The 24,867-nt window shown below is 35.8% G+C and overlaps 4 protein-coding genes across 7 annotated transcripts in view; all 4 read left to right on the plus strand.

Annotated features, from left to right (window-relative positions):
* Positions 1 to 554: 554 nt before the first annotated feature.
* Positions 555 to 2,065, plus strand: LOC108551086 (eukaryotic translation initiation factor 3 subunit A). Its single transcript, XM_017905113.1, has one exon. It carries the CDS (start codon positions 709 to 711, stop codon positions 1,972 to 1,974), a length of 1,266 nt encoding a protein of 421 aa, XP_017760602.1. The 5' UTR covers positions 555 to 708; the 3' UTR covers positions 1,975 to 2,065.
* A 789-nt stretch (positions 2,066 to 2,854) lies between these two features.
* LOC108551093 (diphthine methyltransferase) lies at positions 2,855 to 6,098 on the plus strand. 2 transcript variants are annotated; one of them, XM_017905120.1, is made up of 4 exons: positions 2,955 to 2,972; positions 4,860 to 5,465; positions 5,535 to 5,667; positions 5,741 to 6,098. In XM_017905120.1, the coding sequence occupies exons 2-4, from the start codon at positions 4,877 to 4,879 to the stop codon at positions 6,096 to 6,098; spliced, it is 1,080 nt and encodes a 359-aa protein (XP_017760609.1). In that variant the 5' UTR covers positions 2,955 to 2,972; positions 4,860 to 4,876. The 2 variants fall into 2 exon arrangements, 1 of the variants encoding a protein (XP_017760609.1); XR_001890453.1 differs by lacking the exons at positions 4,860 to 5,465; positions 5,535 to 5,667; positions 5,741 to 6,098 and adding an exon at positions 3,246 to 3,277 and having other exon boundaries at positions 2,855 to 2,972.
* LOC108551094 (cyclin-dependent kinase 2-associated protein 1) lies at positions 3,282 to 3,570 on the plus strand. The gene has a single exon (XM_017905121.1). It carries the CDS (start codon positions 3,292 to 3,294, stop codon positions 3,568 to 3,570), a length of 279 nt encoding a protein of 92 aa, XP_017760610.1. The 5' UTR covers positions 3,282 to 3,291.
* A 284-nt stretch (positions 6,099 to 6,382) lies between the features above and the next one.
* The window catches only part of LOC108551118 (uncharacterized), a 28,645-nt gene continuing 10,160 nt past the window's right edge, over positions 6,383 to 24,867 (plus strand). For 2 of the 3 annotated variants that reach the window (XM_017905151.1, XM_017905156.1), the window contains exon 1: positions 6,383 to 6,505. The gene's annotated coding sequence lies outside the window, so the exon portion shown is untranslated. Of the gene's footprint in view, positions 6,506 to 6,686; positions 6,739 to 24,867 lie in introns of those variants that run through there. The other variant, XM_017905155.1, reaches the window with a different exon arrangement.

Consider the following 24,867-nt stretch of genomic DNA (forward strand, 5'->3'; position numbering starts at 1 on the left):
ACGCTCTTCTTTCGAATTTTGGGAGACACGCACACACAAAGCAACACGGCACAGGTAGCCGACACGTTCACGCACACCTATATACACAATTTCGAAAACAGTATTCGCCGCTCAATTTTTGCGCACGTGCTATGAAATTTTTTGAGCTTGGTACCCGCGTCTTTTTAGACATTGAAAATCGAATTAATATTAATATTTCTCGCTTTCTGCAGTGAAGAAAGTCGTCACGGTATTTCTTAAGAGAGATCGTCAGGTTGATATCCTTTTCTTGCTGGTGTAAATAAATTATTAAATGTTGTTACCCATAATCTTATTTAATGAGAACTTATATGCATTCATAGCCGCGACATTCTAAAATTGAATCGTTTCTAATTAAATATGCAATGACAATGTTTATTATATTTCAAAATATGTAAATGAATCATTTTTATCTTATCTGAAAATCTTTAACCAGAAGATTTTTATCAATTTTATGGTTTTTTTTATTACAGGTAATTCCTAAAATATAGAAATAATAAAAAATTATTTCACATATGAAGAGGAGATATGTAAGAATAATTAGTTATTATCGGAAAGAAAACAGAATTAGTTACGCTTAACCAATAACGTATGCACAAAGTATATTTTCTGAAGAGTCTGGTATTTGAAATTCATAAAAATGACAGTCTATATAGATGATTGTACCCATATTGTGCGTAATTGCATGTTATGCCTAAGGCTAAGAAGAAATCTTACCTTAAAAAGGTAAGAGAAATGCGAGAATATAGACGACAAAAATTAAGATCAGAAACATTAGAAGAACGTGCTATTAGATTATATTCTGCTGCTGAAAGAATGAAGAACGCCAGGGCAAAAGAAACAGAAGAGCAGGCAGCAATAAGAAGAATGCAAGAAGCTCAGCGTATGGCTAGGCATCGTGCTAAAAAGAAGCGTTGCTTAGATGAAAATTTAGCAAGAGAAATTTCCAAAATTGCTGAATTGTCAAAAATGCCAGATGCAGCAACGATAGCTCAAATGTCAGAAATGAATATGAATAAAATTTCTGCAGAATTAAAACAAATGATGGAAAGAGGAAAAGTCCCAGAACATATAGTTCAAATGGCTCAACTTGCTGAATTTAGCAAAATGACTGAATTAAATAAAATGTCTCAGGATATGGCTAAGAGATACGAGATGGAAAAAATGGCAGAATATGCTAAAACAACAGAATACATGAAGATGCAAGAAATTGCAAAAATGTCAGAAATTGCCAAAATGAATGAAATGGTGAAACTTTCTGAAATGGCTAAATACAATGATATCACAAAAATTAATGAAATCGCGAAAATGAATGAAATGATGAAAATGTCTCAAATGGCAAAGATTAATGAAGTTCAAAGAATGAATGAAATAGCCAAACTTAATGAAATGGTAAAAATGACAGAAATGGCAAAATATAATAATGATATAACCAAATTAAATGAAATTGCGCAAATTAATGAGATGGCTAAAGAAATTGCAAAAATGAATGAAAAAACAAAAATGAATGAAATGATTAAAATGGCAAACATGCAGAACGATATTACAAAGATGCCTGAATATTCGAAAATGGCAGAAATGGCAAAATTAACTGAGTTGGCTAAATTAAATGAAATAACAATAACAAAATTAAATGACCCACCACCACCAAAGGTACCAGAAATTCCACGAATTCCTGAACCTGTGATCACTGTGCCAAACCCAAGAAATTTGCAAAATGTTCAAACTGTTCAAGTAGCACAGGCCAGCCCATCCAGTACAATAAATTTTCCTACTGTGCCTGGTCAGGGCAAATATGCTCAGTTATTGGTTATTATTGAAGAGCTTGGAAGAGACATACGCCTTTCTTACGCTGGAAGTCGCAGCGCAGCTGAACGCTTGAAGATGGGTATTCAGCATGCTAGAATTCTTGTACGGGAATGTCTATTGGAAACAGAACATAACGCACGGCAATGATCTGCCGACATACTTAGCGATTAGATTTTTAGTCGATTATTTTACAAAGTAATAATATGTACATTGTATGAAGTACAGCAGTATATTTTAAAGGGAGTGTCTTAGCATCTACAAAAATGTGCATAAAATATATAACATTTATTATTTCATATTTTATACGATCTTACTAGTTTGTATGTTTAATAAAAAGAAAGTGTAAGCAGCTGATCTTTTTAAATAATGAGAAAATTGAGAAAGTAATAGCTGTATAACTTAATATCACTTTCAATAACAAATGAAATGACTTAAAATATGCACTTTTGTGGATGCCTAAAGAAAATTAATCAATCAATAGCGCATAATATTGGATATAAATTAAATGAAAGGAAAAAAATTCATTTTCGTTTTTGTTCATTATTTTTATTAGAAAGAATGTAAAGATGACCATTTTCTATGCAAAGATGCAAATTATGAAGGAATTATTCCTTCTTATTAAGTTTTCAATTAGCATGTAGGAAACGTAATATTAGGCAGGGAAAATTTGTACACTGAAGAGCCTTCATTCATATTTTCTAAGAAAAGTTTATTGCATTTTTGGTTGAAACTATGGGTACCTAGTAATTACCTACAGTATACATGCAGGAAAAAAATTGATCAAATGAAATGTACCTATGGAAAGTATAATCCTTGAATATTACTGACTACAAGGTATAACTAAATAAAAAAAAAAAACAGTTTTGTACAATATTGTGTATTGATTTTATACCCTTAAATCAAATTTGTATATTTGTACCAAAGTATATAATTACTTTGAATTCGGCGCGATATGTTACAGAATATAGTTCCTTTCTGTTGAAGCGTTGGTTAAATTTTGGTTACTTTTATGTTGGTACATGTGTGTACATAGTAGGAGCGGTGGATAGAAGTCAATAGTTTTATGAATTTGTAGAACATTACACTTAATTTTTGTTTGTACTTATTTCTTTATTGCGTAAAATTTTGTTAGTGTATTTGTTAAGGTGAGTTCCATAAATTGTGAAATATAATTACATATATAATTCAAGGTTATATCAGCGTTTTTTTTATTTTAATTCATATTCATACTATACTTTTATTGCATGATCTTCAGCTCTTAAAATTGTGTTCTTTTATATGAATTTCATTTGTTTTGTGTGATAAAAAATTAAGATTTTTTCGAGGTGCAAGTAGTATATTGATCAATTGTAACAACCGTCTTGTGATATGTAGCTTATTACTTATAACTTAGATTCTCTTCATAAATTATTTGTTAGGATATTTATTTAAAAAAAAAAAAAAAAAAAAAAAAAAAAAGAGAAGATGGAAGAAGAACGAGGAAATATAGAAGTTTCAACAAAGGTTACAGAGCCATTACTGAGTGTACCAAATCCAAGAGCCCTCCAACAAACTGTTCCTTTTGTACCTGGTCAATCAAAATATATACAACTACTTAATGTCATAGAAGAACTTGGTCATGAAGTTCGACCTACCTATGCTGGCAGTCGTACTTCTATAGAAAAAATTAAGCGTGGTATTGTACATGCACGTATTTTAGTTAGGGAATGTTTAATTGAAACTGAAAAAAGTGCTCGTCAGTAGAGCAAAACTTTTAAGTAATTTTATACATAACAATCTGTAATTGACCAAATATTCTAGAGCTACAGAGGTATAGGTTTAATTATAACATAGAAGACTTATATTTTTTACCAAAAATAGTATTGCATTTGCATACTAAAGAATAAAAAAACCAGAATAACAATTTATCTACCTCAAATGTTGATGATATTAAATTGTAACTGCACAGAAACTTAACAAATTCATTAATTAAAATTACAAAACTTCTCATTATTATTTAAAAACTCACTTAAAAAATTATACATCACATATTTATTTTATGATAGGAAATTATTTATTCATTTTTATACTACCAAAGAGTACAATGAAATTAATTATTGTATGCCATAATTTATTAGTCACAAGTGTAATTAATTTTATACGAATAATAAGTACAAAGTATGTCATAAAAATTCTTTTATATATAACTGTAATTAACAATTACAGATGTATCAAATGGTATGTTCATCACATTTAAAAATAAGAAATATGTATCAACTCTATATTAGTATGATACTTTCAGACAAAGTGAAGGTTTTAATTAGATTAACGATAGTACAAATATATTTTCCAAATGCAATGCAGATCTAAGGGAACTGATGAAACTATGTTGTAAAGAACCAATGTAGTATTAAATCCTAACAGTATATACTTAGAATAAGATATGTAAAAGTATATTGTATGTACTTAAATAACTATGTATTATGAAATTATTTAAAGTGAGAAGATAAAAAGTTCCTATAATATCTATATGATATTTGCTCAGAAATATAAGAATTTACTATGTATAAGAAACATTGATCATGTCTTGTTCCTAAAAATTAATTATGATATGATCTTAATGGTAATAATACATATTGACCAAAAAGTACAAGTTATACATGATTAGAAAATTTTGGTGTGTCAAATTTTCAATATGAATGAATGAATTATGTAGAATTTTTATAAATGTTTCTTCCAATTTTTAAGGCTTTATTAGTATTTAATAAAAACAAGTCATATCAAATGCCTTCAAATAAATTCTTTTTTATACTAAAAATAATAACAATAGTAAACATTATTGGAAATAGCAATATACAAATGTAATTGTATGCAAATAAATAATTCTAAATTTGTAATCGTTTAAATATTGTATGTCATATTTATATAGTTTCCATTAATTGTAATATTTATATAAATAAAGAATTTTGCATGTAAATTCCATAATGTTTCCCTTAAAATGATTTTAATTTTTGTATTTTCTTAGCACTTTCAAATTTAATTTCATGTTACAGGTTACACAAAGTCAAGTATGTTTCGCACTTTGGATACTTTTGATACAGAATTATCTGCTGATTCAGTTGAATGGTGCCCAATAAATTCTTTCAATAATATATTTGTTTGTGGAACATATCAATTACTAGAAGGACATATTAATTCATTGTCACAGAAACGTTTAGGAGCAGTTTATTTATTTCAAGTTATACAAAATGGACATTTAGTATTATTACAAAAATTAGAAGTACCTGCCGTATTGGATATGAAATGGGCACATGTCACATGTCAGGATAAAATTTTACTCGGTGTTGTAAACTTTTTAGGATATCTGCAAATTTATGAACTTAAAAGTGATGATAAAAAAATGAAGTTAGAAATATTAACCCAAAAAAGAGTTACTGATGAAGATAACATACTTGCATTATCTTTGGATTGGGATACTGGAGGATTAAAGAATATTAATGAATTCGGTGCAAAAATCGTAGTTAGTGACTCAAAAGGTTGTATATCATTATTGGAACTAAATGAAAGCAAACTTGATAAAATTAATTCATGGTCTGCACACAAATATGAAGCATGGATTACAGCTTTCGATTATTGGAATACAAATATAATATATAGTGGTATGAAAATAATTGAAATAGAAATCTATTCAAGTAATTAAATACGTTGTAATAATAATTATGTTTAAGGTGGCGATGACTGTATATTTCAATGTATCGATAGCAGAACAAACACTAGTACTACATCAAATAAAGTTCACGATGCCGGTGTTACGAGTATCCATTGTAATGCAACAAAAGAATATTTATTGTCATCTGGAAGGTGTCGTATTAAAGTAATAATAAAATTAAGAAATAAAATCATAATTTTTGTCAAAATTGTTATAATATTTCAGTTACGATGAGAGAGTAAAATTATGGGATACAAGAAATTTCAAACAACCTATATCAGATATTAATGTCAATGGGGGTGTTTGGCGTTTAAAATGGGATCCCTTTAAGCATAAATATTTACTAATAGCCTGCATGTTTAGCGGATTTAAAGTAGTCGATTGTGAAAAAATAGAAACTCCGTCTATTATTGGCGAGTATAAAGAGCATGAAAGTATAGCATATGGATGTGATTGGTCTTTTTTAAGTAGTAAAGAAGTATCAGAACAAATACTTGAAGAAGAAATGCAAAATGTCTGTTTGATAGGTAGTTGCTCTTTCTATGATCATATCTTAAAGTTATCGGCATTATATTTACAGTAAAATTATATTATATTTATTATTAAAATTAAGAAATATTTAATAAAGATGAACAAGTAATATTTAAAATGATAATTGTTATTATAATATGTTCTTTTTTTTTGGTTTGTCATAAATTTGTATACTGTGCACTTTTTATTATATTATTTGTTAAAGATAAAAGGTTAAATTCGAAGAGTTTCAAGCATGCGCAGGAAACATTTAAGAGTCAGCGTCGCTGTTCGATGGACGTGAAATGGTTACGGAAGTTGCTGAAAGATGGCAATGTGGCAGTGTGAGCTGCATTTCGCCGCGGCCAGTTCGATAAAAATCAGTCGTTCGCAGGGGATGTTTTGGTGTGGTGTCAGTGCTGTGATTTCTGTGACGAGTTCGCATACAGTTACGCGGTAAATTAACAGTGATTAATCGCGGTAAGTAGATTTTAGTTTCCTTCAAAATATTCGTCCTGTTTATTTTCTGACCACAACGCTTGGCATTATGAATTTTTCTTGCTTCAGACAATAAAATCAGCTGTGGAACCGTGCATGCCCTGTCTCTGTAGAATGACCTAGAAAAGATTTGGCGCGTATCCTTGCAAAATTTTTGGATTTCATTTTACAGATCCTTTTGTGTAATAGATATCAAGAATGTTTGTCAAATTAAGGTTAGAGTATATCGTTGGACATGATATTACTACAAAGAAAGAACAAGGCAAAGGTTTAATTTTTGAGCCATTCGAAAGATTGCTTTAGAAAAATTGAATTGAATTTCGAATTCATCATTGGTACAGTGATTTATTAACAAACTCATGTTTAAACGATAGTCATTCAATGAACGTTTGATATTTTAAAATCGTTTTTGTTCATAAAAATTTGATGTATACAATATGACACTGTAACAATAATTGTTTAAATCATAAACAGATTTAATTTTATATCGTTTGTATTTCATTGTTTATTATATATATGATAATTTAAAGAAAATCAATTTTTTTCGTAGTAATACAGATTATTGAAATAAAGAATAATTTGAAATCTTTTTTGTTTACAATATGTCGAATTAATGTGTTAGAATTGTGCAAAAATTATTCATAATGCCATCATGATGTAATTTAATCGTTTGTTTTTGGGTGGGGTAAACTACAGATTCAAACCAACTATTACTGGTAAATTAACGATTTTGGTTGGTTGTACATATAGCAGTTTAATTTTGTGCCTAATTTCTGCATAATTACAATTAATTTTGTTAAATGTGGAAATTAGACCGATGCCATTTTTTCTCTTTGCGAACGCACAAGTGTCTCAAACGCGAGGCTCACTTGACAGCTACACTTCTTGTATACGACGAAGGTTACCCAACAGCATATTAATTATTTTCTGTAGTTTTCGATCACTAATTTAGGTGTAATCTAATGGTTCCATCGTTGATTACTATTATTTACCTATTCTGTGATTGTTTTACTCTTAGTGAATAGTCCAACTGGATAAACTGTTCTCACATTAAAAATCAAAATTAATATCTAATATTACTATTTCTTTGTGTTAGTTATTTCATTGTTTCAAAATACCAAAGCTTTGAATAATAGCTGCACAATTATCTTTAATTTAAAAATTTGTTCGACAAGTTGCATAGGAATCCGAATTTGTATGGGAAAGTTTATATGATAGCCATTAATCACGCGAATTGTAGTGTCCCAATATCTTTTGTGATTGGTCCGATTGAATACATTCGAATTGACCGCGCAAAACGGTGGCGTGGGCAGGATTATTAAATCGTACATTTTTTCCTGTCAGCTATTAGTATGAGATCAAGGACAAGTAAGATATAGATATCGATCAGGGGCTATATCGCTTAGGGTGGTTAAAGTTTCAATCTTTCTTTTATCTGGAAAAAGGGGCGTTGTCTTTCTGAATATTTGAAAAATAAATTACCTTCTGTATTTTATTTTTTCTCCCCGAAGGGAAAAATATAAATTTTTTTTTTACATAACCATGATGACGTGCGTGTCCACTAACTATATGTATAGATAGACGCGTGCGTGTATATGCGTGTGGGATACTGTTTAATCGATCTCGTGTTGTGCCAACGTTATCACGTGAAAACGGAATGGTGTCGTCGATGAAGTGACACAGAAACAAAAACTATGTGGTACATATTATGCAGAAGTTACTTACAGGCATTTTTTCTAATTTTACGTGAAATATAAGAACATTTGGTATATATTTTAAGAAAATTTTATTTGAAATCTTTATAAAGAACATCTAAAAAAATACATTAATTATGTACCTGCAGCCATCTTGAAGCTTCTCTTATGAATAGTTTTATCCATATTCTTTTATTTTGTGTCCATTTTTTTCTTATGATATTATTTTTTTTCTTCGTATATACAATATATTAAACGTTTAAAAAAATCCATCATGGAGAAATATTTTTTTAATTAAAAGTCTAGAAGTCTGGAAATCATCTCTATTGGATTCACTATGTAATTTACTGTTTCTTAGTACTCGCAGGCTATATTTCTTGAATTTTTCTCGGCTGAGGGTACTCGATTATGCCAGATTATGGTACTTATATTCTCTTTTCTCATTTTCTGCGAGCCTACGTACCGTATAGCTTTCTCGTCTACGAAGATTCCTCGGTATGCGAAGCTCATTAAAATCGAAATTTTTCGATCTACCAACGCCTCGTTAATTAACGAATCCGTCAGACACGTGATTGGGAAAGCACGCGTTAATATAGTAATTATCAGCGAAATTTAAATTGCAGGATATTAATGTTACATTACTTATTTTCCTACAAATTAACTCGAATCACTGTTAAAGAATCCGGAGAAGATTTAAGAGCTTGATAAGCGATGAAACAGCGCTGGAAATTTAATTCCATATTTATTTTTCGAATTCGAGAATTAATTACGGCATCGAGTTATTGCGTATTATTTTCATATCTATCCATTAATGTTTAGTATCCATTAATATCCTTAATGTTTCCCAAATGCGAACATGCGATGGGTAGGAATCATCAATTTCGCATTAAGTTCCGACGTAGATATCGAATCGAATCACGGACTCGTAGAATTTATCATCAACGGGGGTAGATTGAATTAGGAAACTTGCTAGGTTTATTACTGAGCGACGACTAACGGCAAATCAGAAACTCGCGAGATTTACCGCTGACGCATGATCTGATCTCCCACGTTGTGAACTAAATTTCCTGTTTATTAAAAAATGTCGTAGGAAAATTTTCATTTTCTCGTCCTGTACAGTCTCAACAAGTATGCGGGTACAAAGGGTGTCCCAAAATTCACGTAAGAAGTAATTTTGATTGAAAACAGACAAACCTTCGTTATTTTTAAGATATTGCTCAACAATGGAAACGCGTTGTTCTTTCGGGTAGCGCTCCATTTTTAATAACCCTGAACTGTCAGCTGGCACGCTTTTTTTTTTCTTTGGCAACACTTTGCACAAATGGCGCAAGATTCAAATGTTGCGTGAATTTTGGGACAATAAGAATCAAATTGCAACGCGCTAATAGCACGTTTCTTTGGGTTTGAACTATTCGCTTAGGATAGATAAGAAGAAAGAATAAGTAAATTTACAAATATTTGCATAATCGTGACGAATTGTCCGGGAAACCAAATCGCTTGCTGAAATTGCGTGTTCGGTGCATCCTGCTCTGCATCCTTCACGCGTCACAGCGATTCGTTTTTTCGCTACTCTGCGTCGTTGCATTCTCGTGCATGATGGGAGATCGCCACGTATGTGCATCACCGTGCACACGTGTGCCCTAGGAACAATTCTTCACCGACATTGCCTCCTGGAGATTTTGCGACGTACAGCCTTTCCTTGAGCTTACAATTAGTCTCGTCAGTTCGGTTGTCTTTTAACATATTCACCGCTATACGTAGCTAAGTACGTGCTGCAGTTAATCTACTATCTGTGCTTATTAAATTATAGCGGTAGCATTAATAATGGCGATAGTATTGTGTAACTACTATTAACGCCTTTGTACATAATTCTAGCAAATTAATCGTTTCAAATAATTTTTTAGTACAACACCAATTAACATTTTTGTTAATACCAGTATTAACATTTTGTTAATACCAGTATTAACATTTTGTTAATACCAGTACTAACATTTTTGTTAATACCGATGTTGGTATTTTATTAATATCAGTATTAACATTTTTGTTAATGCCGGTGTTAATATTTTTGTTAACATTAAGGTTTGCATCTTTGGGTGTTAACATTTCCATTCATACGGATATTCTTATTTCGTCGGAAGTATTAACATTTTATTATTTTCTACGTGCCATTTAACGTAGACGGTTGTCGTAGGGAATTTCCTTTTGATCTCGTTTAATCTTTCGTTCATTAAGCGGCTAGAAGCGCAAATTAATTCGTGATTTCGTCATTGCCAGTTTTTCCTCTCGGTACGATTCAGGTCAACCACGTCTATTCCATGAAAACGTAAAATTTAGCGAAAGAAATGGAAGGAAAAATGATGGGGTTTACGATAAATCCTTTGAATCTGGGTCGAAGTCGCACATTGTCTCCAAGATGGTGCGGTTCTGTTACGAAATTTTTAAGCGAGACTGGCAGAAAATTCCGAGAAAGATTTATTTATGAACACGTTCGAACCGGGTCGTCGGTGATTGTCGAGAGGAGTGAAATCGCCAGAAGATCCAAAAGAAATTCATAATTTGAAGTTTACATTTTTCTTCGAGCTGGACTAATTGGGTTACCTGAGGTGTTCCGGTGCTTTCCGGGTTTCTTTTCGCTTCTATTAACTAGCCGCTCCACCTCGAGTAACTAGCTGTTAACTTCCTGTTCGGAATTCATTTCCTTTCGATCTTTTTATTCCCGGCACGGTATCCTAAGCAGTAAACCAAATTCGACGAATAACGTAACGATTGCTAGAAACTTTCGTTTCTCCACGGTTCCACGAACGAAATTCATCGTTACTGTTAATGCTAATCTCTCACCGACTAAATTCCACCTTCTCCCTGATTTTTAAACGAACTTCGAAGCTTCTCTCTGCCTCGGGAAAATTTCTCTGCAAAGAAGAGGAACCGTGAAACGCGAACGCACCGACTGTGCCACGGTGCTTCTCGTTTCACCAGAAAAACCGATATTTTCCGCTGCTTCTTCCCTTTCTCCACTTCCTCGCCGGTCACAACGGGGTCGTCGATTGTCCCGGGAGCAAAAGCGACCACGTGGTATCCGAAAAGAAAAAAAAAAGAAAAAAAAATGGAGAAAAAGAGGAAGGCAGAAAGATGGAGAACTCGTGGAACGAGAGCTTTGCAGCCGTGAATGCTTTCACTTCATGGTTGATCCATTTATTTCCCTCTGTGCAGATTTCTCTCATTCGTTGGCGAAACTCTAGCAAATCTTGCGAGGAAAGGTCTTCGACTAGAAAATTCCTATGAATTTTTCTTAGTATCGGGACTTCTGCTTTCCTGTGCATAAGAAATTCGTCTTTATTTCTTTTCCGAACAATACCTGGAATGATAATTCATTCTCCGTTCCAAAGGGGGTAGATTCCTTTATCTGTCGTTTGGTAAATTCCTCGGATAAACGAACGAGGGTTCGATGAGTCAGAAAGAGGGTGGTTTCACTTCTATCAGTCTCGTCTACATCGTGAAATCTTGATGATAGAGGTTCGTCACACGATTTTCAGCTTCATACTTTTCCTCGCTGTAATTGGATAGTGGTATCACATTTTCGACGAATTTCTATCTTTAGCTCTTGTTGTTATAGAAAGTACAGAGTAGTGAGTTTCCATTTACCTTATTGATGGAAAAATTCGTTTTTCACCTGTTCAGGTCCATCTTTTTATTACTTTCGACGATATTGTGTCTCGATTCTATATTTTCCTAAAATTCATAATATCTATACAGTATCTATCGATTCGTTCGAGAAACGGATCTTCGCTTCTTTTCGCTGTTATTAGTAGGTACTAGAATTCACTAGATTCTAGTAACTAAAACTACCGAATCAATTGAAACGATTAGTTCTAAACTTCCTCATAGTTTCGAACGAATTCGACAGATTATATGTACATCTATATATACCATATTAAGCTATATTACATTTAGATATATATTTCATTTATTTTATATACACCTAACGTATTTAAATATATATTAAAACTCGGTAGCTCCTGTGTTAATAATATCACATCGTCGATTATTTTTCGCAGTATATTCTTTTTTTAATTTCTACAGTTATTAATGGGATACCGGAATTCCATTGCGTCTTCGAGTGCACGAAGCCTAGGTAATTGCAATCTCTTCCTTCTTCCTTTTCATTCGTGGTCCCGTAACTTCCGCGAATAGATGGAAAATAATTATTATCGCGGTGGAAGTACGGAAGGCCGTGTTATACGTGCCATGCACGTACAATTTTTTCACTGTGTCGTTTCTAGTAATTTCGCCGCGAAACGATAGAAAGAGCAGGAAAAATAGGAATAAAAAAAGAATACATGCGAAACTAATTGTTCGCCCGAGTTTTTTAATATGAGAATACAGCCGGCGGAAGTTAAACCATTTTTCAAAGTAGGAAGTTCGTAGCATGAAATTACTTCGGTGTGGTCGTCAGTGAAATTCGGTCGAGAAGTAAGGCCATTGGCTTGGTATATACTTTTAATACCCGTTTAATCGTCCACTTTGCGTTCGAGATTCTTTTCTCGGTCTTTATAGTGGTTTTAAACATTCTTCATAGAAATTCTTGTTAATTGTCCAATTAATAGGATATCGGCTTTATTTTATTTTCCTTCCAAGCATTTAATTACGATCTTTTTTATCCGTATATCGTATAAGCTTCATCACTGTGATATTCTTGTCACAGTAATGACAGTAATGCCATGAAAACGCAATGATTTTTACCTTTTTTCATTTTTCTGAAATTACATCTTTGCCATAATAATCATGGTAAATAACAATTACAGGATGTTAATTTTTTCCTTCCCATATTCTTCTATTATACGTATGCTGTAATGGTAACGGTAGCAATAGCAGGATAGCAATTTTTCCATGTTTCCCCGAGGTAATAACAGTAACAATAACACCATAATAATTTTCACTCTTTTCATGTTTGCTATGGTAATAATGGTAACAATAACGGGATAGTAATTTGTACCTTCCTCACGATTTTCGCAATGATATCTTTGCTGTAACAATGGTAGTAACGATAAGAAGACAATTTTCACCTTTCCCATATTTTACCAGAATAATTTTTACTCTCTTAGTATTTTTCAATAATGTTTTTATCGTAGTAATAATATTGACGATAATATAGAATAATTTTTACTATTACCATTATGCTCCATTACTATGGTCGCATCATAGTGAAACGATATCGTCAGAGGGTTCGCTAAGACGGATTGGAATATAACTGCGTAATGGTTGGTAAATGAACCGAGTAGGGTTAGATTTAGATTAGGTCACGCGATCGTGGTATATATTTCGGGGGGCAGGAACGAATGGTACTTTTTTCCTCCTCATAAATAAATAAATAAAACTCGCAGGAGTGCTAGACAAGACACGGACAAATGCCTTCGTTGTATCTATCCTTTGTCGCGAAGCCATAGCAAAAGCTTTCTTGGAAATACTGACGCAGAAAGCAGTTGAATCCATACCTTTGTCATTCCGTTTTGAATTAAACGTATTGCCGATTCGACTTGGTGAACCGTCGAAGCGCGCGAAAATTAAAATTATTGGTCGAAGAGAAAAAGGAAAGAATATCGGCAAAATATCACGTGAAAGAAGAAAACAAAAGTCTGCTCTAAAGAAATTTCGTCTCGTTCCAATCATGGTATTTATTAAATGATCTTCCTACTGGAACTGGCAATTGTGTAGGAATATTGGAATACAAGGAGCAAGGTTGTACAGTAAACAGCAAATAGAACGAAACTTAAGAACCAAGGAAATTAGGTGAAGTAGAAGGACACAAAGCTGTAATACAATTATGGGAACAAAGGTGTGTACAATCGCAGGATGAACACAGCAGTTCAAAACTTGGTTGTTATCTCTCAAGATCTACTATTCTTGAATAGAAAATCCATTCGATAGAAGGAAGGCGAGGATGCAATCCCGAGACAGGCAAATCCGCAGCTGCAACAAAATGGAGAAACTACTTAAGATGCCTGGTAATAACGAGGAACTGACTTCCTTCGCTACGATCATCGTTATCGCGAATCCAGCGAGCCAGGTGCAACCATTAAACAGAAAAGGAAGGAAAAAGTTACGTAAATAAATAAAACGAAGAAGAAAGAAATTAGCCAATCGGATCACTGATTGAACTCTCGTCCACCGGAAGACTGGCCTAACCAGTTCAGCTGTTGAGCTCGTTGACGTACTTTTCCATCCGGAGCCTGGTAATCGAAAGTAGCCCTGCCGCTTGTTACAGCAAGAAACTCGATATCAAAAGAAGAGGCACGAAGAGTTTCAAAGACACCCTATAGCAACCTGAGACTAGCCGTCGCCCCAGCTGATTTCCCGAGCCCGTACAATCTAGCGTAATTCAAAAGTGGATGGCGACCCTCGCCATTCGAGGGTGCACCATTCTCACCCTGGGGGTGACATTGTTACGTGGGCCGGTGCACGCGAGTCTCGAGAATGCAGAATGCACCCTAATATTTCACGCAGTCTCCGACTGCATCTGTGTATTAATACATGGTGTTTCAGAATTACAGATCGGTCAGAGATGAGAAGAGAGTATGATGAAAGGATCCTCCTTGGTTAATAACTTGGATCTCCTAAATTTTCCAGCGGCCAAATATGTAGCCTCAGCTATATACTTTAACAACGTGTCTGCTGCGGAACACCGAGGTATTATCTGCAGTTTGTATTCAGTAATTCATTCGTTCTTGTAATCTGGAGCTATGGTTAAAGCTAAACTTCGATGTTTAACAGTCGACGGAAGGAGAGGATTTAATAAGCTGACTCGTCGAGTAGAAACTTGGAAGAAACGACATGTGTATCAACCTAATTGCTCTCCATGCGACATTTTTGGCCCCCTCGGATGCGTGCACAAGGAGACAGCTTCGAAACGTCTCGCCTACGCAGTGCTCGTGAAATTTACTCGTACGACTTAAAAACGTCGTTTCTTTATGAAGAGTCTGACGGACAATTATCACGGATTTACTCACGATGCACTGTAGAAGACACAGGAGAATCAAGCTACTGGAGTACGCCAAAAATTTTTGTTACCTGCATTCATTTCTATCAAAATTTACCATACGCGTGTTCTTATTAGATAGAAGATTGGGATGTCTCTATAGGAGATACACGTCGACGCTAATTGTATCAAGAGTACGAAGAATCTAATTCCAAACGAAGCTAACTGTAATGCTTGCAAAACTTTAGGATTTTCCTCCACAAGTACACGTCTTACATTCTGAAGCTTTGAAATCTCTGGAACAATTATATTCGCAAGTGGCAAGAACCCGAGAGCGTCTAAAAGGGAGTGTAAACGTTGGTATCCACGTCGACGACACCATAGGAGTGGTGTAGGTGCACATATATCGCGGCAGATTGGATAATAGGCCCCTTAACAATGTAACGGAACGCGATGTGTGCAGTGCTAACAGACTGTCGGTGGAAAAGAGAGAGGAAAGGTTCGACGATGCGAAATAACCGCGATGAAGAGGAACAAAGAGGAAAGCAGAAGCCTAAGAGATAGGACGTGTGCGTAACGACACGCGTTGAACGCATTGAAAGAGCAGATTGGATTTAAGTGTTGTTTCCAACGCACTGATCCTGTTTGGACGATCCCAAAGACGTAGAGATTCTCTTTTCTTCGCCATAGTGAAATCACTGTTACGTACCATGAAAGCCTGTTATTTACTCCTCCGCGATGCAAATGAGCGTTTAGGCACGAGATTTCTTAATGGGTTCTATCTCGCGTGGAAGAGATGGCTAATAAACTGTAAACGACTAACAGAAATGTTAACACTAGACTTGATAAAATTGATCAAACTTAAGATTTCATCGTTAAAACTTCATCAAACGTTCTATGTAATTTGCTGATCCACCAAGATCCATTTATTAGCCTGAAGGCACTGATTTCAAAACTTCGCCTTTTAAGAAGTATCATAGTGATTTCACTATGCGTTGTATTTTTTGTACTCTGTATTCGAGCAGCTTGTCTTGCCGCAAGATCGCAAACAAAACTACTTCAGCTATGACCAGAAAAGTATACTTGTGAAATGTATACGAATTTAAATGAACCCGATCCTTCCGCGTTCCGGTGGATCGTTTCGAATTAAGCGAGCGTTTCCGCGAAACACCGTTATCGTGTTACGAACACGAAAAATCCACTGACCAGGAAATACAAGTCTACACGGTGCTAGTCGTGCATCATCGAATTTGAATAAACTCGATCCTTCCGCCTGTTCATGCTGGCCGCATCGTCCTCGCGATTTGCATGCGAACGCATCGATTCCGTTCACCCACACGAACGCGCTTCGATGCACGCGTGCGCAGTGCATATAGTGGCCACCATGATATGGTAAAATCGTGGAATCGGTCAATCGGTTTGCAATTTCGGTTTACGTGTTTGAACATCCGAATTGGCACAGATCTCTATCTCTTAATTAGGTTCATATGACGTACCTAGCTTTGTTGCTGTTACTCTTGTACCTAACTTGTTTCCCAAGCAGTCAGAATTCTATTCTGAAGCCTTCTTGTTGATGTTAAATTATTTTATCTACCACAGCATCTCCTGTTTCGTTTTCTACGTTATTTTATAATACTCTTATTTATAATACTAATACATCTTGTTTTCCTGCAATTGTTGCTGGAGCAGTTTTGTACTTTCTTTCTAGTGTCTTTATGTTGATTTGTATTGTCGTTGGAATTCTTTTCCTGACGTTCTTGAGTTTCTTTATTGCTAGGAATTTTTCTTCAAAGGCTCAGTTTCTCCGTTGCTAGAATTTTGTTATATAATTCCCATCGCGGCATTATTGCTCCCCAAAGGTTGAGAAATTTTTCAAAGTCTCAATTCCATCACGCCACCGTGTATCACAGGTGAGATATTGCCAAAGGGCGATAGATTATCACCCATCTCGACTTACATTGTTCACGGAGGAACCAGAAGAACGTCAGTTGTTCCCTCGTATCCACCCCATAGAGGGTACAAAGTGTTAAAAGAATTCAAAATACTATTACCCTGCAATTTACGCGAAAGTACTATATAATATATATCATAATATACTGTACTGAAAAGCATTTAACTTTATCTAAATAATTTTTCGTCATTTTCAACCCTCTACACGAGCATAGAAATTTGCTCGGTACACGATAAAAGTCAATATCCTTTCTTAAAGCAATTACGAACCTTCATGGTGCATAACACGATAGAGTCACTATTTTGTAATGAAAAAATATATCGATTTCCCAGCGGGGAATCTCTTTTTACTTTCGTTCGATATGGCGGATGGTCTGCGCCACCCCCAGGGATATGTTCGAGGGTCGATACGACGGAATCGAGTTTAGGCACGCATACTCAAACACGTTCTAGTACTTGCTCGATAAAAAGCGTGTGAACAGGTTATACAGGAAGCTTTTCGATGGACTTCGAAACACTTTGCAAGTTTTTTCCGAATATCAAGTCGACAGGAATAGACGTGGTCTTCCTTCGTTTTAATATTCGTTACTTGATTTCTGATAGAACGAGTTAGCAGCTCTTGTGGTAATCCATGCTTTCGAATAAGCCTCGCAGTGGTGGACATGAGATGTAAATTCTTAATTTTCCGTCTGCATTTCTCGTATTTCGTTTATTTCATTTCCTGTTATGTCTCTCTTCCAACGAACAACAAGAAATTAACGAGATATCCATCGGCTCTTTCGTGTCTGTCGTATATCATTCGAATCCGTTCGAAAAATAGATCGTATCGTAAAATAACTAAAATCGTTCGGTCAGAAGTTGGCAAATTTTTGGGAGAAAAAATCGTTGATTCCACTGTTTGCTATCAGCTCGTATGCATCTCTATTGCCGCCACTGCCGCGCCCTGTATCTATCGTTCGATACGGTAAACCGCAGGAGAAAAAACAAAATGGCTAAAGAATCTACGTTTCGAGGTCGCTTATTTTTCTTTCGGTAATCCAGATATCTTTCCACGACTCGGTCTCGTTCTCCTTGGACGTTGAATTACGTCATCTTTGATACGGGAATGAATTGAACGACTTAAATCTCTTAATGGGTCCGCCATTTATTCCATTATGGAAAATATCAGGTCGAAAAGTTCATAAGGTTCCTGACAGTCTATTTCAAATTCTCGATTTTCCTCTCATCCCCACGCGATTCCCCTTAGACACGATAAAGAGTATTGCACACTTGGACTACTATGTACTTGCCTAGTCTGAGAAATCAAACACACCCGATCCTTCGGGGCTTTCTGTTCCTTTTTTAATTCGCCCTCCAGGGTTAGTGCCATTTTACGAAAGAGTATACAGACTCGTATCAGGATTTATTGATACACGATCAAGTGGAGCCGAATTCGGATAATTTTTAATACAGAAATATCCTCGAGAAAGTCGAAATAAGAGAGATTTAAGTTGCAAATAAATAATTCGTAATATCGACAAAATTGTTAAAAGAATCCAAATATATGTGAGATATTGGGAATGAGATCGGGTTGTCTATAATGTAGCGAAGCTTTTCGAGGAAGTGAAATAAATTTGAGAGATCAGGATCGAAGGTAATTTATAATACGGTAAGAATTTGAGAGTCTGGTTAGTTCAACCATCATTACTATTCATGCATCTCTGTTATTATCCCTATTATTATTCTCCAATATTATACGAGCCTCTTTCCTTCCGGAAACCACGAACGTCTCTCTCATGATCGTTCGATCTCGACTCAGGTTTCCATTTCAAGCCCATAATGCACCGATAAGTCGCTCGTTCCTGATGCTTTTTAATAAGTCTGATAACAAGCCTGGCGAGGCCCTCGACGACTGCAAATAGAATAGAGTCGCTAAAAGCGATCGATCCATTCCTTCGCCAATCCACTGGCGCGCCTGGTGCAATTCGAATTGTTAACAAAAATAGAAAGCAGAAGGAAAAAGAGAGGAAAAGAATGCCGGTTGCATCGAACTCGCCCGATGTGGACTATTGTTGCGTGTTTCGCCGTTATTAAAAACCCTCCTCGGGATATCCGAACGTATCCGGTTTGTAGGCCTTGTTCCTTTGGCGAACTCGAGTAATCGGCGTCGATAACGAGCCACCAGGTGCTCCAGATAGAACTGAATCGTTATTGGAAATATTCAGCTTTCTTCCGCCGTTGCATATCCTCTCGAGTGTGACCCGTATTCGCGGAAGAGGATCTTCTGCATCCCTCTTCCGACTCTGTTCCGGATCTTTTCTCTGTCCTGTGTGCAGCTAGACTAGACCTTTCATTTCGTTTCATTTTCCTCTTTTTCGACACGATAAAAGTTGCTTTCTCGTGTTGCGATCTAACCCTTTATAACGTCGTGGGACTTGGAAGTTACACGTTTACGTGTCTACACTCAGATATGAAAGTATTCGAACATGTGCATTTGCTGCTTTTAAAAAGTCGTTTGTTCGTTAAACTGAAATATTTGAAACGATAATGATGTATATAGCAAGGTGGGATTCTCGAGATTATATTGGAGAAATTGGAAAATAATTTAATGATAGGAATGATAGGTGTGATATCGATTCATTAGCCTTAAGACGATTTTCCATTTAACTCACTAGCGCCACCACGGTTCATATCTCCGATAAATCGTAAATATCGTAGTTACACGTTGTTACGTATAAACTTTAGATTTAAAAATAAATGCTAGATGTCGTATGATACAAAACGAACGTTGTTTTTGGAATGGAAAGAAGTAAATCATAAAATACTGGTATAAATAAAGACAAGGTTTGCCGTTGTTCTAATTGTAAAGAGAAATCGCGAGACAAGGAATGAAGAGGTTCTGCAACAAATGAACTCGGTGGATCCACGTAGCCTAGCCAGCTTCCAGAAAATCGTTCTCCTTTCTCGTAACCGACCTACATTCGCAAAACAACCGTCTCCTCTCGGCACAAATTTCTCGTTGGTCCTCCAGTTCCCTTTGATTCCAAGCATCGTCCAAAACATTTCTCTCTGTATTTTCTAAAAAAAATTCCCCGTTAGCGGTCGAGAAACTTCACGATAGCAGAAATATTTTGCAAATGAGGATATTTTTCAGAGAAAATCCATGGCGAGAGATAAAGAAATAAAAGGTTGGTATATAAAAGCTTCGTCATCAGATAAAACTCCGAGCAATACCTTAAGCAAAGTATATTTCCATCGGATGCTCGATATTGGAATATTTATCGAACTTCGAGTATTTTCCAATTTTCAAATATTCTGTATTCACCAAAATTTGGGTATTCGTTATTCGCGAATTTTCTAACGCACAAAGTCCCGAAAATTTCGAACATTCGATATTCCACGATTTTCCGGATATTCGCAAAATTCCAAATATTCGACTTCCACGGACATTCGGACATTGGATATTCACCGAATTCCAAACATCCACTCTTCGACAAGTAAACGCCCCTGTGCACGTACTATACAGATCCATGATCGATGAATCTCGTTACCCACCCGGTGCCGAATATTCGTCATTCGTCCAATAATTCCATACACCAATCCAACCCCTGTTTGCTCAACAAACGCACGATCAACATACCCAAACCCTTTGGCCTTTGACGAACAATTCGCCCGGGTGACGAACGTTCAGCGTTCGTCGACTGTTAAATGCGTGGAACCGGCTTAAAAGCGATGCACGTCGGCTACACGGTGAAATGAGACGACTGAAGGAGCTCACAATGGATATCCACGAGAGATGCATACCACCCCTTTATGTACCGTCCATCGTGCACAATGTACACGCGTATGTATACTCTGCTGCACGGATTTTCTGATGCATGCGCAAGGTGTTCTCGCGTGTTACGCCATGGTTCGTGTAATTTTACGCGGCGTAACGTTCGTCTCCGATTTAATGGAAAACAAAAGAAGTCCGTGGATCCCTGTTCGTCAAAAGAGAGAAAAAATCTTGTGCAACTCGTTAACTCGTTTTTCTCTTCTTATTTTTAGTCGGGAACCCCTCCTGGGAATTAGAAACGAACAAAGGCGAGACTTAACGTTGGCTGGATCGGTCTTGAGGACACAGTTCAAAGAGGATTGAGTTGTCATTTTTATATTTCTTTATTTTACTCTCTGCTAAATTGTCTTGCTATTTATATTTCCGTTAATGCGATGGAATTCGATGGAATTTTCTGTTCTTTCGGGTTCGTTTGAAATTTATCCAGGAAGTGGACGAACATTTTCTAAATAGAAATGGCTGATACTTTAACGGCGAACCTTTAGAATAGTGCTATTCGAGAGCCATTTTCTCCAAGATGATTGTAACTTTCTCGACGCAGATTGCACGCCTCGTTGTCTGTTGCGAATCTATGAATGGGCCCCATTCATTCAATTTGCATTTTTACTGGGCGATTACATGCAGCCTGCTCCAGCTCTTCAACGCGAGACAGTCTTGATTGCAACTCTACCGCCGAATTAAAATAACTAGATTTTTTACACGAGTTAATTAGACCTGTTAATTTTTAATTTACACCGTAGTTTCGTCTGGATAATATTTTCTAAGGAGATACCATCGGGTATTTTATTATCTTCAATCATTTTTGTGATCCTGGAGAATTTTTTATAGCCTTTCAGATTACGTATTTAACAATTTTTACTTAAAAATTTGGAAAAGTCACGGCAGGAAGTACTGTACACCTCTGCGATAGTTGGAAGAAGAAATTTTGATTACTAGTCGAATGTTTTACATGGAAATGTACAATTGGACATGGCGTTTGGATCATCCCCTAAGAATCGTGGACAGGAAAGAAGGAAAATTCAGGTTTCTCAAGCTCGTCGCTCTAATCCAAAATTATTCGTTTACAATCTTCTAAAAATACCTTCCAGGTTTCACTCTCCGCTCCAGTTACCCCGAAGCAAACTTTTCCGTTTAAGTGTCCGTGATGTACACGCGAAAATCAAGTGGCCCGGAAATAGTTCTCACCATAGCACGAGAAGCCAATTACGGACCTGAATGAACGCGAAGAACTTCGGTTATTACTCCAACCTCACTGTCCATTTGATTTATCGACTCTCCCTTAAAGATCCGTTTTCATTTTCGATAGTTTGTCGAAGTGAAACCAAAGTGAAACTAAAATATTCCAAGGTGAGAGATTAAGAATCTTTCGCGAGTTTGAAATATATGCCTGTCATACGTCGCTGGATGTACAGTAGATTAACGGCAAAAAGAAATCTTCTTTATGACTTGCAAAATTGATTTAACACTTGTTAATTATCTAGGTCAGTGTCGCCGGCAGGAGGATATTCTCGCGATGGAACTTAAGTTGAGCAATGCCATTGCACTTTATGAGGAAGAACGGAATTATATCGTCCTCTAAAAACTGGAATGAAAATCCAAATTGCATTTCAAATTACAAAGATCTTCGTTACTCGAGGAAGATGTATTACGATAGCTTCCACAATATCGCGAGATTTTAAATAAATATGAAGAAAATTGAAGCTTGAAAAGGTATTAAGAACATCGATTCATGCGACATCTGTGTGCGCTGTTCGTGCTTTTCGATAAAAAGCCTTTAATATCAAGGTATATATAAGTAATGTAGCATCTGCAATTATAGTGCATACGATGCATCTTTATATACCTCGTTAAAGAATAATCAACTCGACTACAAAGTTACCTGGATGCTACTGGCAGATGATAGGTGTTCTTCCAAGTTAAATACGACTCGCTGAAGTGCATGAAAGGATATGGGTGTCGCCGATTTTTCACGGATGATGTATCGAATCCCCAAATATTCTCAACGAATGTCCGAAGTTGTCCAGAGTGGTCCAAAGTTGTTGTTGGTCCACGCTTCTTCAAATTCTTCTTACACCTTTAATCTAGTTCATAGAGTTGATTGATGTTACAATCATACCCCCTTGTGGTGGGTTTCTTCAAGTCATCAATGATGAATTATACTAATGGCCATTTTCTTCAAAATCGTCTCTAACAATTACCATCATCTGAATTTGTATGAACATTTCTGGAGATTTTCTTTGATGAACAACGTTCACCTCAACAACACCTCCTATGGGTAATCAAAATAGGATTATGTTAAAAAGAGTTTAGAAAAGGAAATATACTAATTTCCTTGAATGATGAAGATGAAGAATGATAAATGAATGATGAAGAGAAGGAGCAACCAGAAAAATGATATTTCATACCACTTAACACGTGTTGTACAACAAGTTTACCATGATAAAAGAAGGAGCTTCCAAAAATAAAAGTAGGAGACTTAGAAGTAATGTACAATTGAAGTCTCGGGTTCAAAATCTCTCTAACATGTGTGACGTTTTACCAATTTTACGACCTTGCACTAGTATGAAGGCTGTTATACTCTTAAGGAGAACCACGTTACAAAATCGATCATAAGTACCCAAGACTTATCACGATACCTGATCGAATGAATCCAGTCTTGGCCACAGTAATTTCACAGGGCCTCGCATGCTGCTGCATGCTAAAACTGTACAGTCGAGAAACGGTGTAACATATTAGAGGCATAGACTGGAATAGCAGCGCTGTTTTAAGGTTACGAGAGCTTGCGAGCTTCGAACTGGGTCAAAAGCCAGCGTGCCGGTACACTTGCCAACCTACTTGGAACGCATTCGAGCGAAGTCGTAAATATTCTTTCGCACCACCTCTTTGCCACGACAAAAATCAACACGTCCTAATCCAAATCAATTTGGGCGAATAGTTGCAAGACTCTTCCCTAGTATTACTGGTACTTGTGGTTGTCAGTGGACCGTGATTGATAATATGACAAGCTACCTTTCTTTTCTCTTATTCTTCCTCTCGGAAATGAAGACTTTATCGAAGTGATTAAGTTCCCTTAAAAAAAGATAGAAAATGAAATGAAACTAGAAATACAATGAGCAAGAATAACGTCCAAAACTTTACAATTCAACTCTGCAAAGAAATATCTTCAATTTCGATAAGAACGATAAGTAATCATTGGAGAGCCAAAATTCGATATTAGACGTTAAGAAAAATTCTCAAAATATTATTCCATGGTTAGATACACGTCGATACCTTCTCCTTTCGCGTTTCACATATTCCAAGTGAAATTGTTCTCTGTGACAAGATCCGATGGATCCGCCAAGGGTAGCTGGGATCGATACGTTCGTCAACGATACTCGAGGAAGATTCAACGAGGGAAAGGAATAGAAAAATACCAGTAGTCCCCTGTGCATACTCCATTATTCTTCTTCTATATTTCCCACTGTTCCCACTGCATGTTCGTATTGACTGTCTGCTCGCAAAGCGTCAGACGGAATTTTAAATCTTGATACGAAGACAGATCTTCCTGCTCTGTTTTCCTCGTCCTCTGAAAGCCCGGAAGTGGATGGAAATACAAAACAGACCAGCGAAACTCGTCGATCACTCGAACCGTGAACTTGGAGCATTTGGATAATTAACACGTCGCAGTCATTGCGACAGACCTTCCTTTTTTAACTTTCTTTTCTTTCTTAATTCTTTCGTTATTAGGAACATCTGTGGTCATCCACCGCGAAGAGACCTCCATGTGCAATGCTCGAACCTAAATTAACGTGCAACGAATTATTTATGGTTATACAGAATGCAATATTTTCACTGTATGAAATTTAATTAATTCTTACCTGGCTGCATCACGATAACTATAGTTATTGTTCATTAGACATTGTTCCAATTGATT

This window comes from Eufriesea mexicana, unplaced genomic scaffold, assembly GCF_001483705.2.
Source record: "Eufriesea mexicana isolate 0111107269 unplaced genomic scaffold, ASM148370v2 scaffold3653, whole genome shotgun sequence".
Lineage (NCBI taxonomy): Eukaryota > Metazoa > Arthropoda > Insecta > Hymenoptera > Apidae > Eufriesea > Eufriesea mexicana.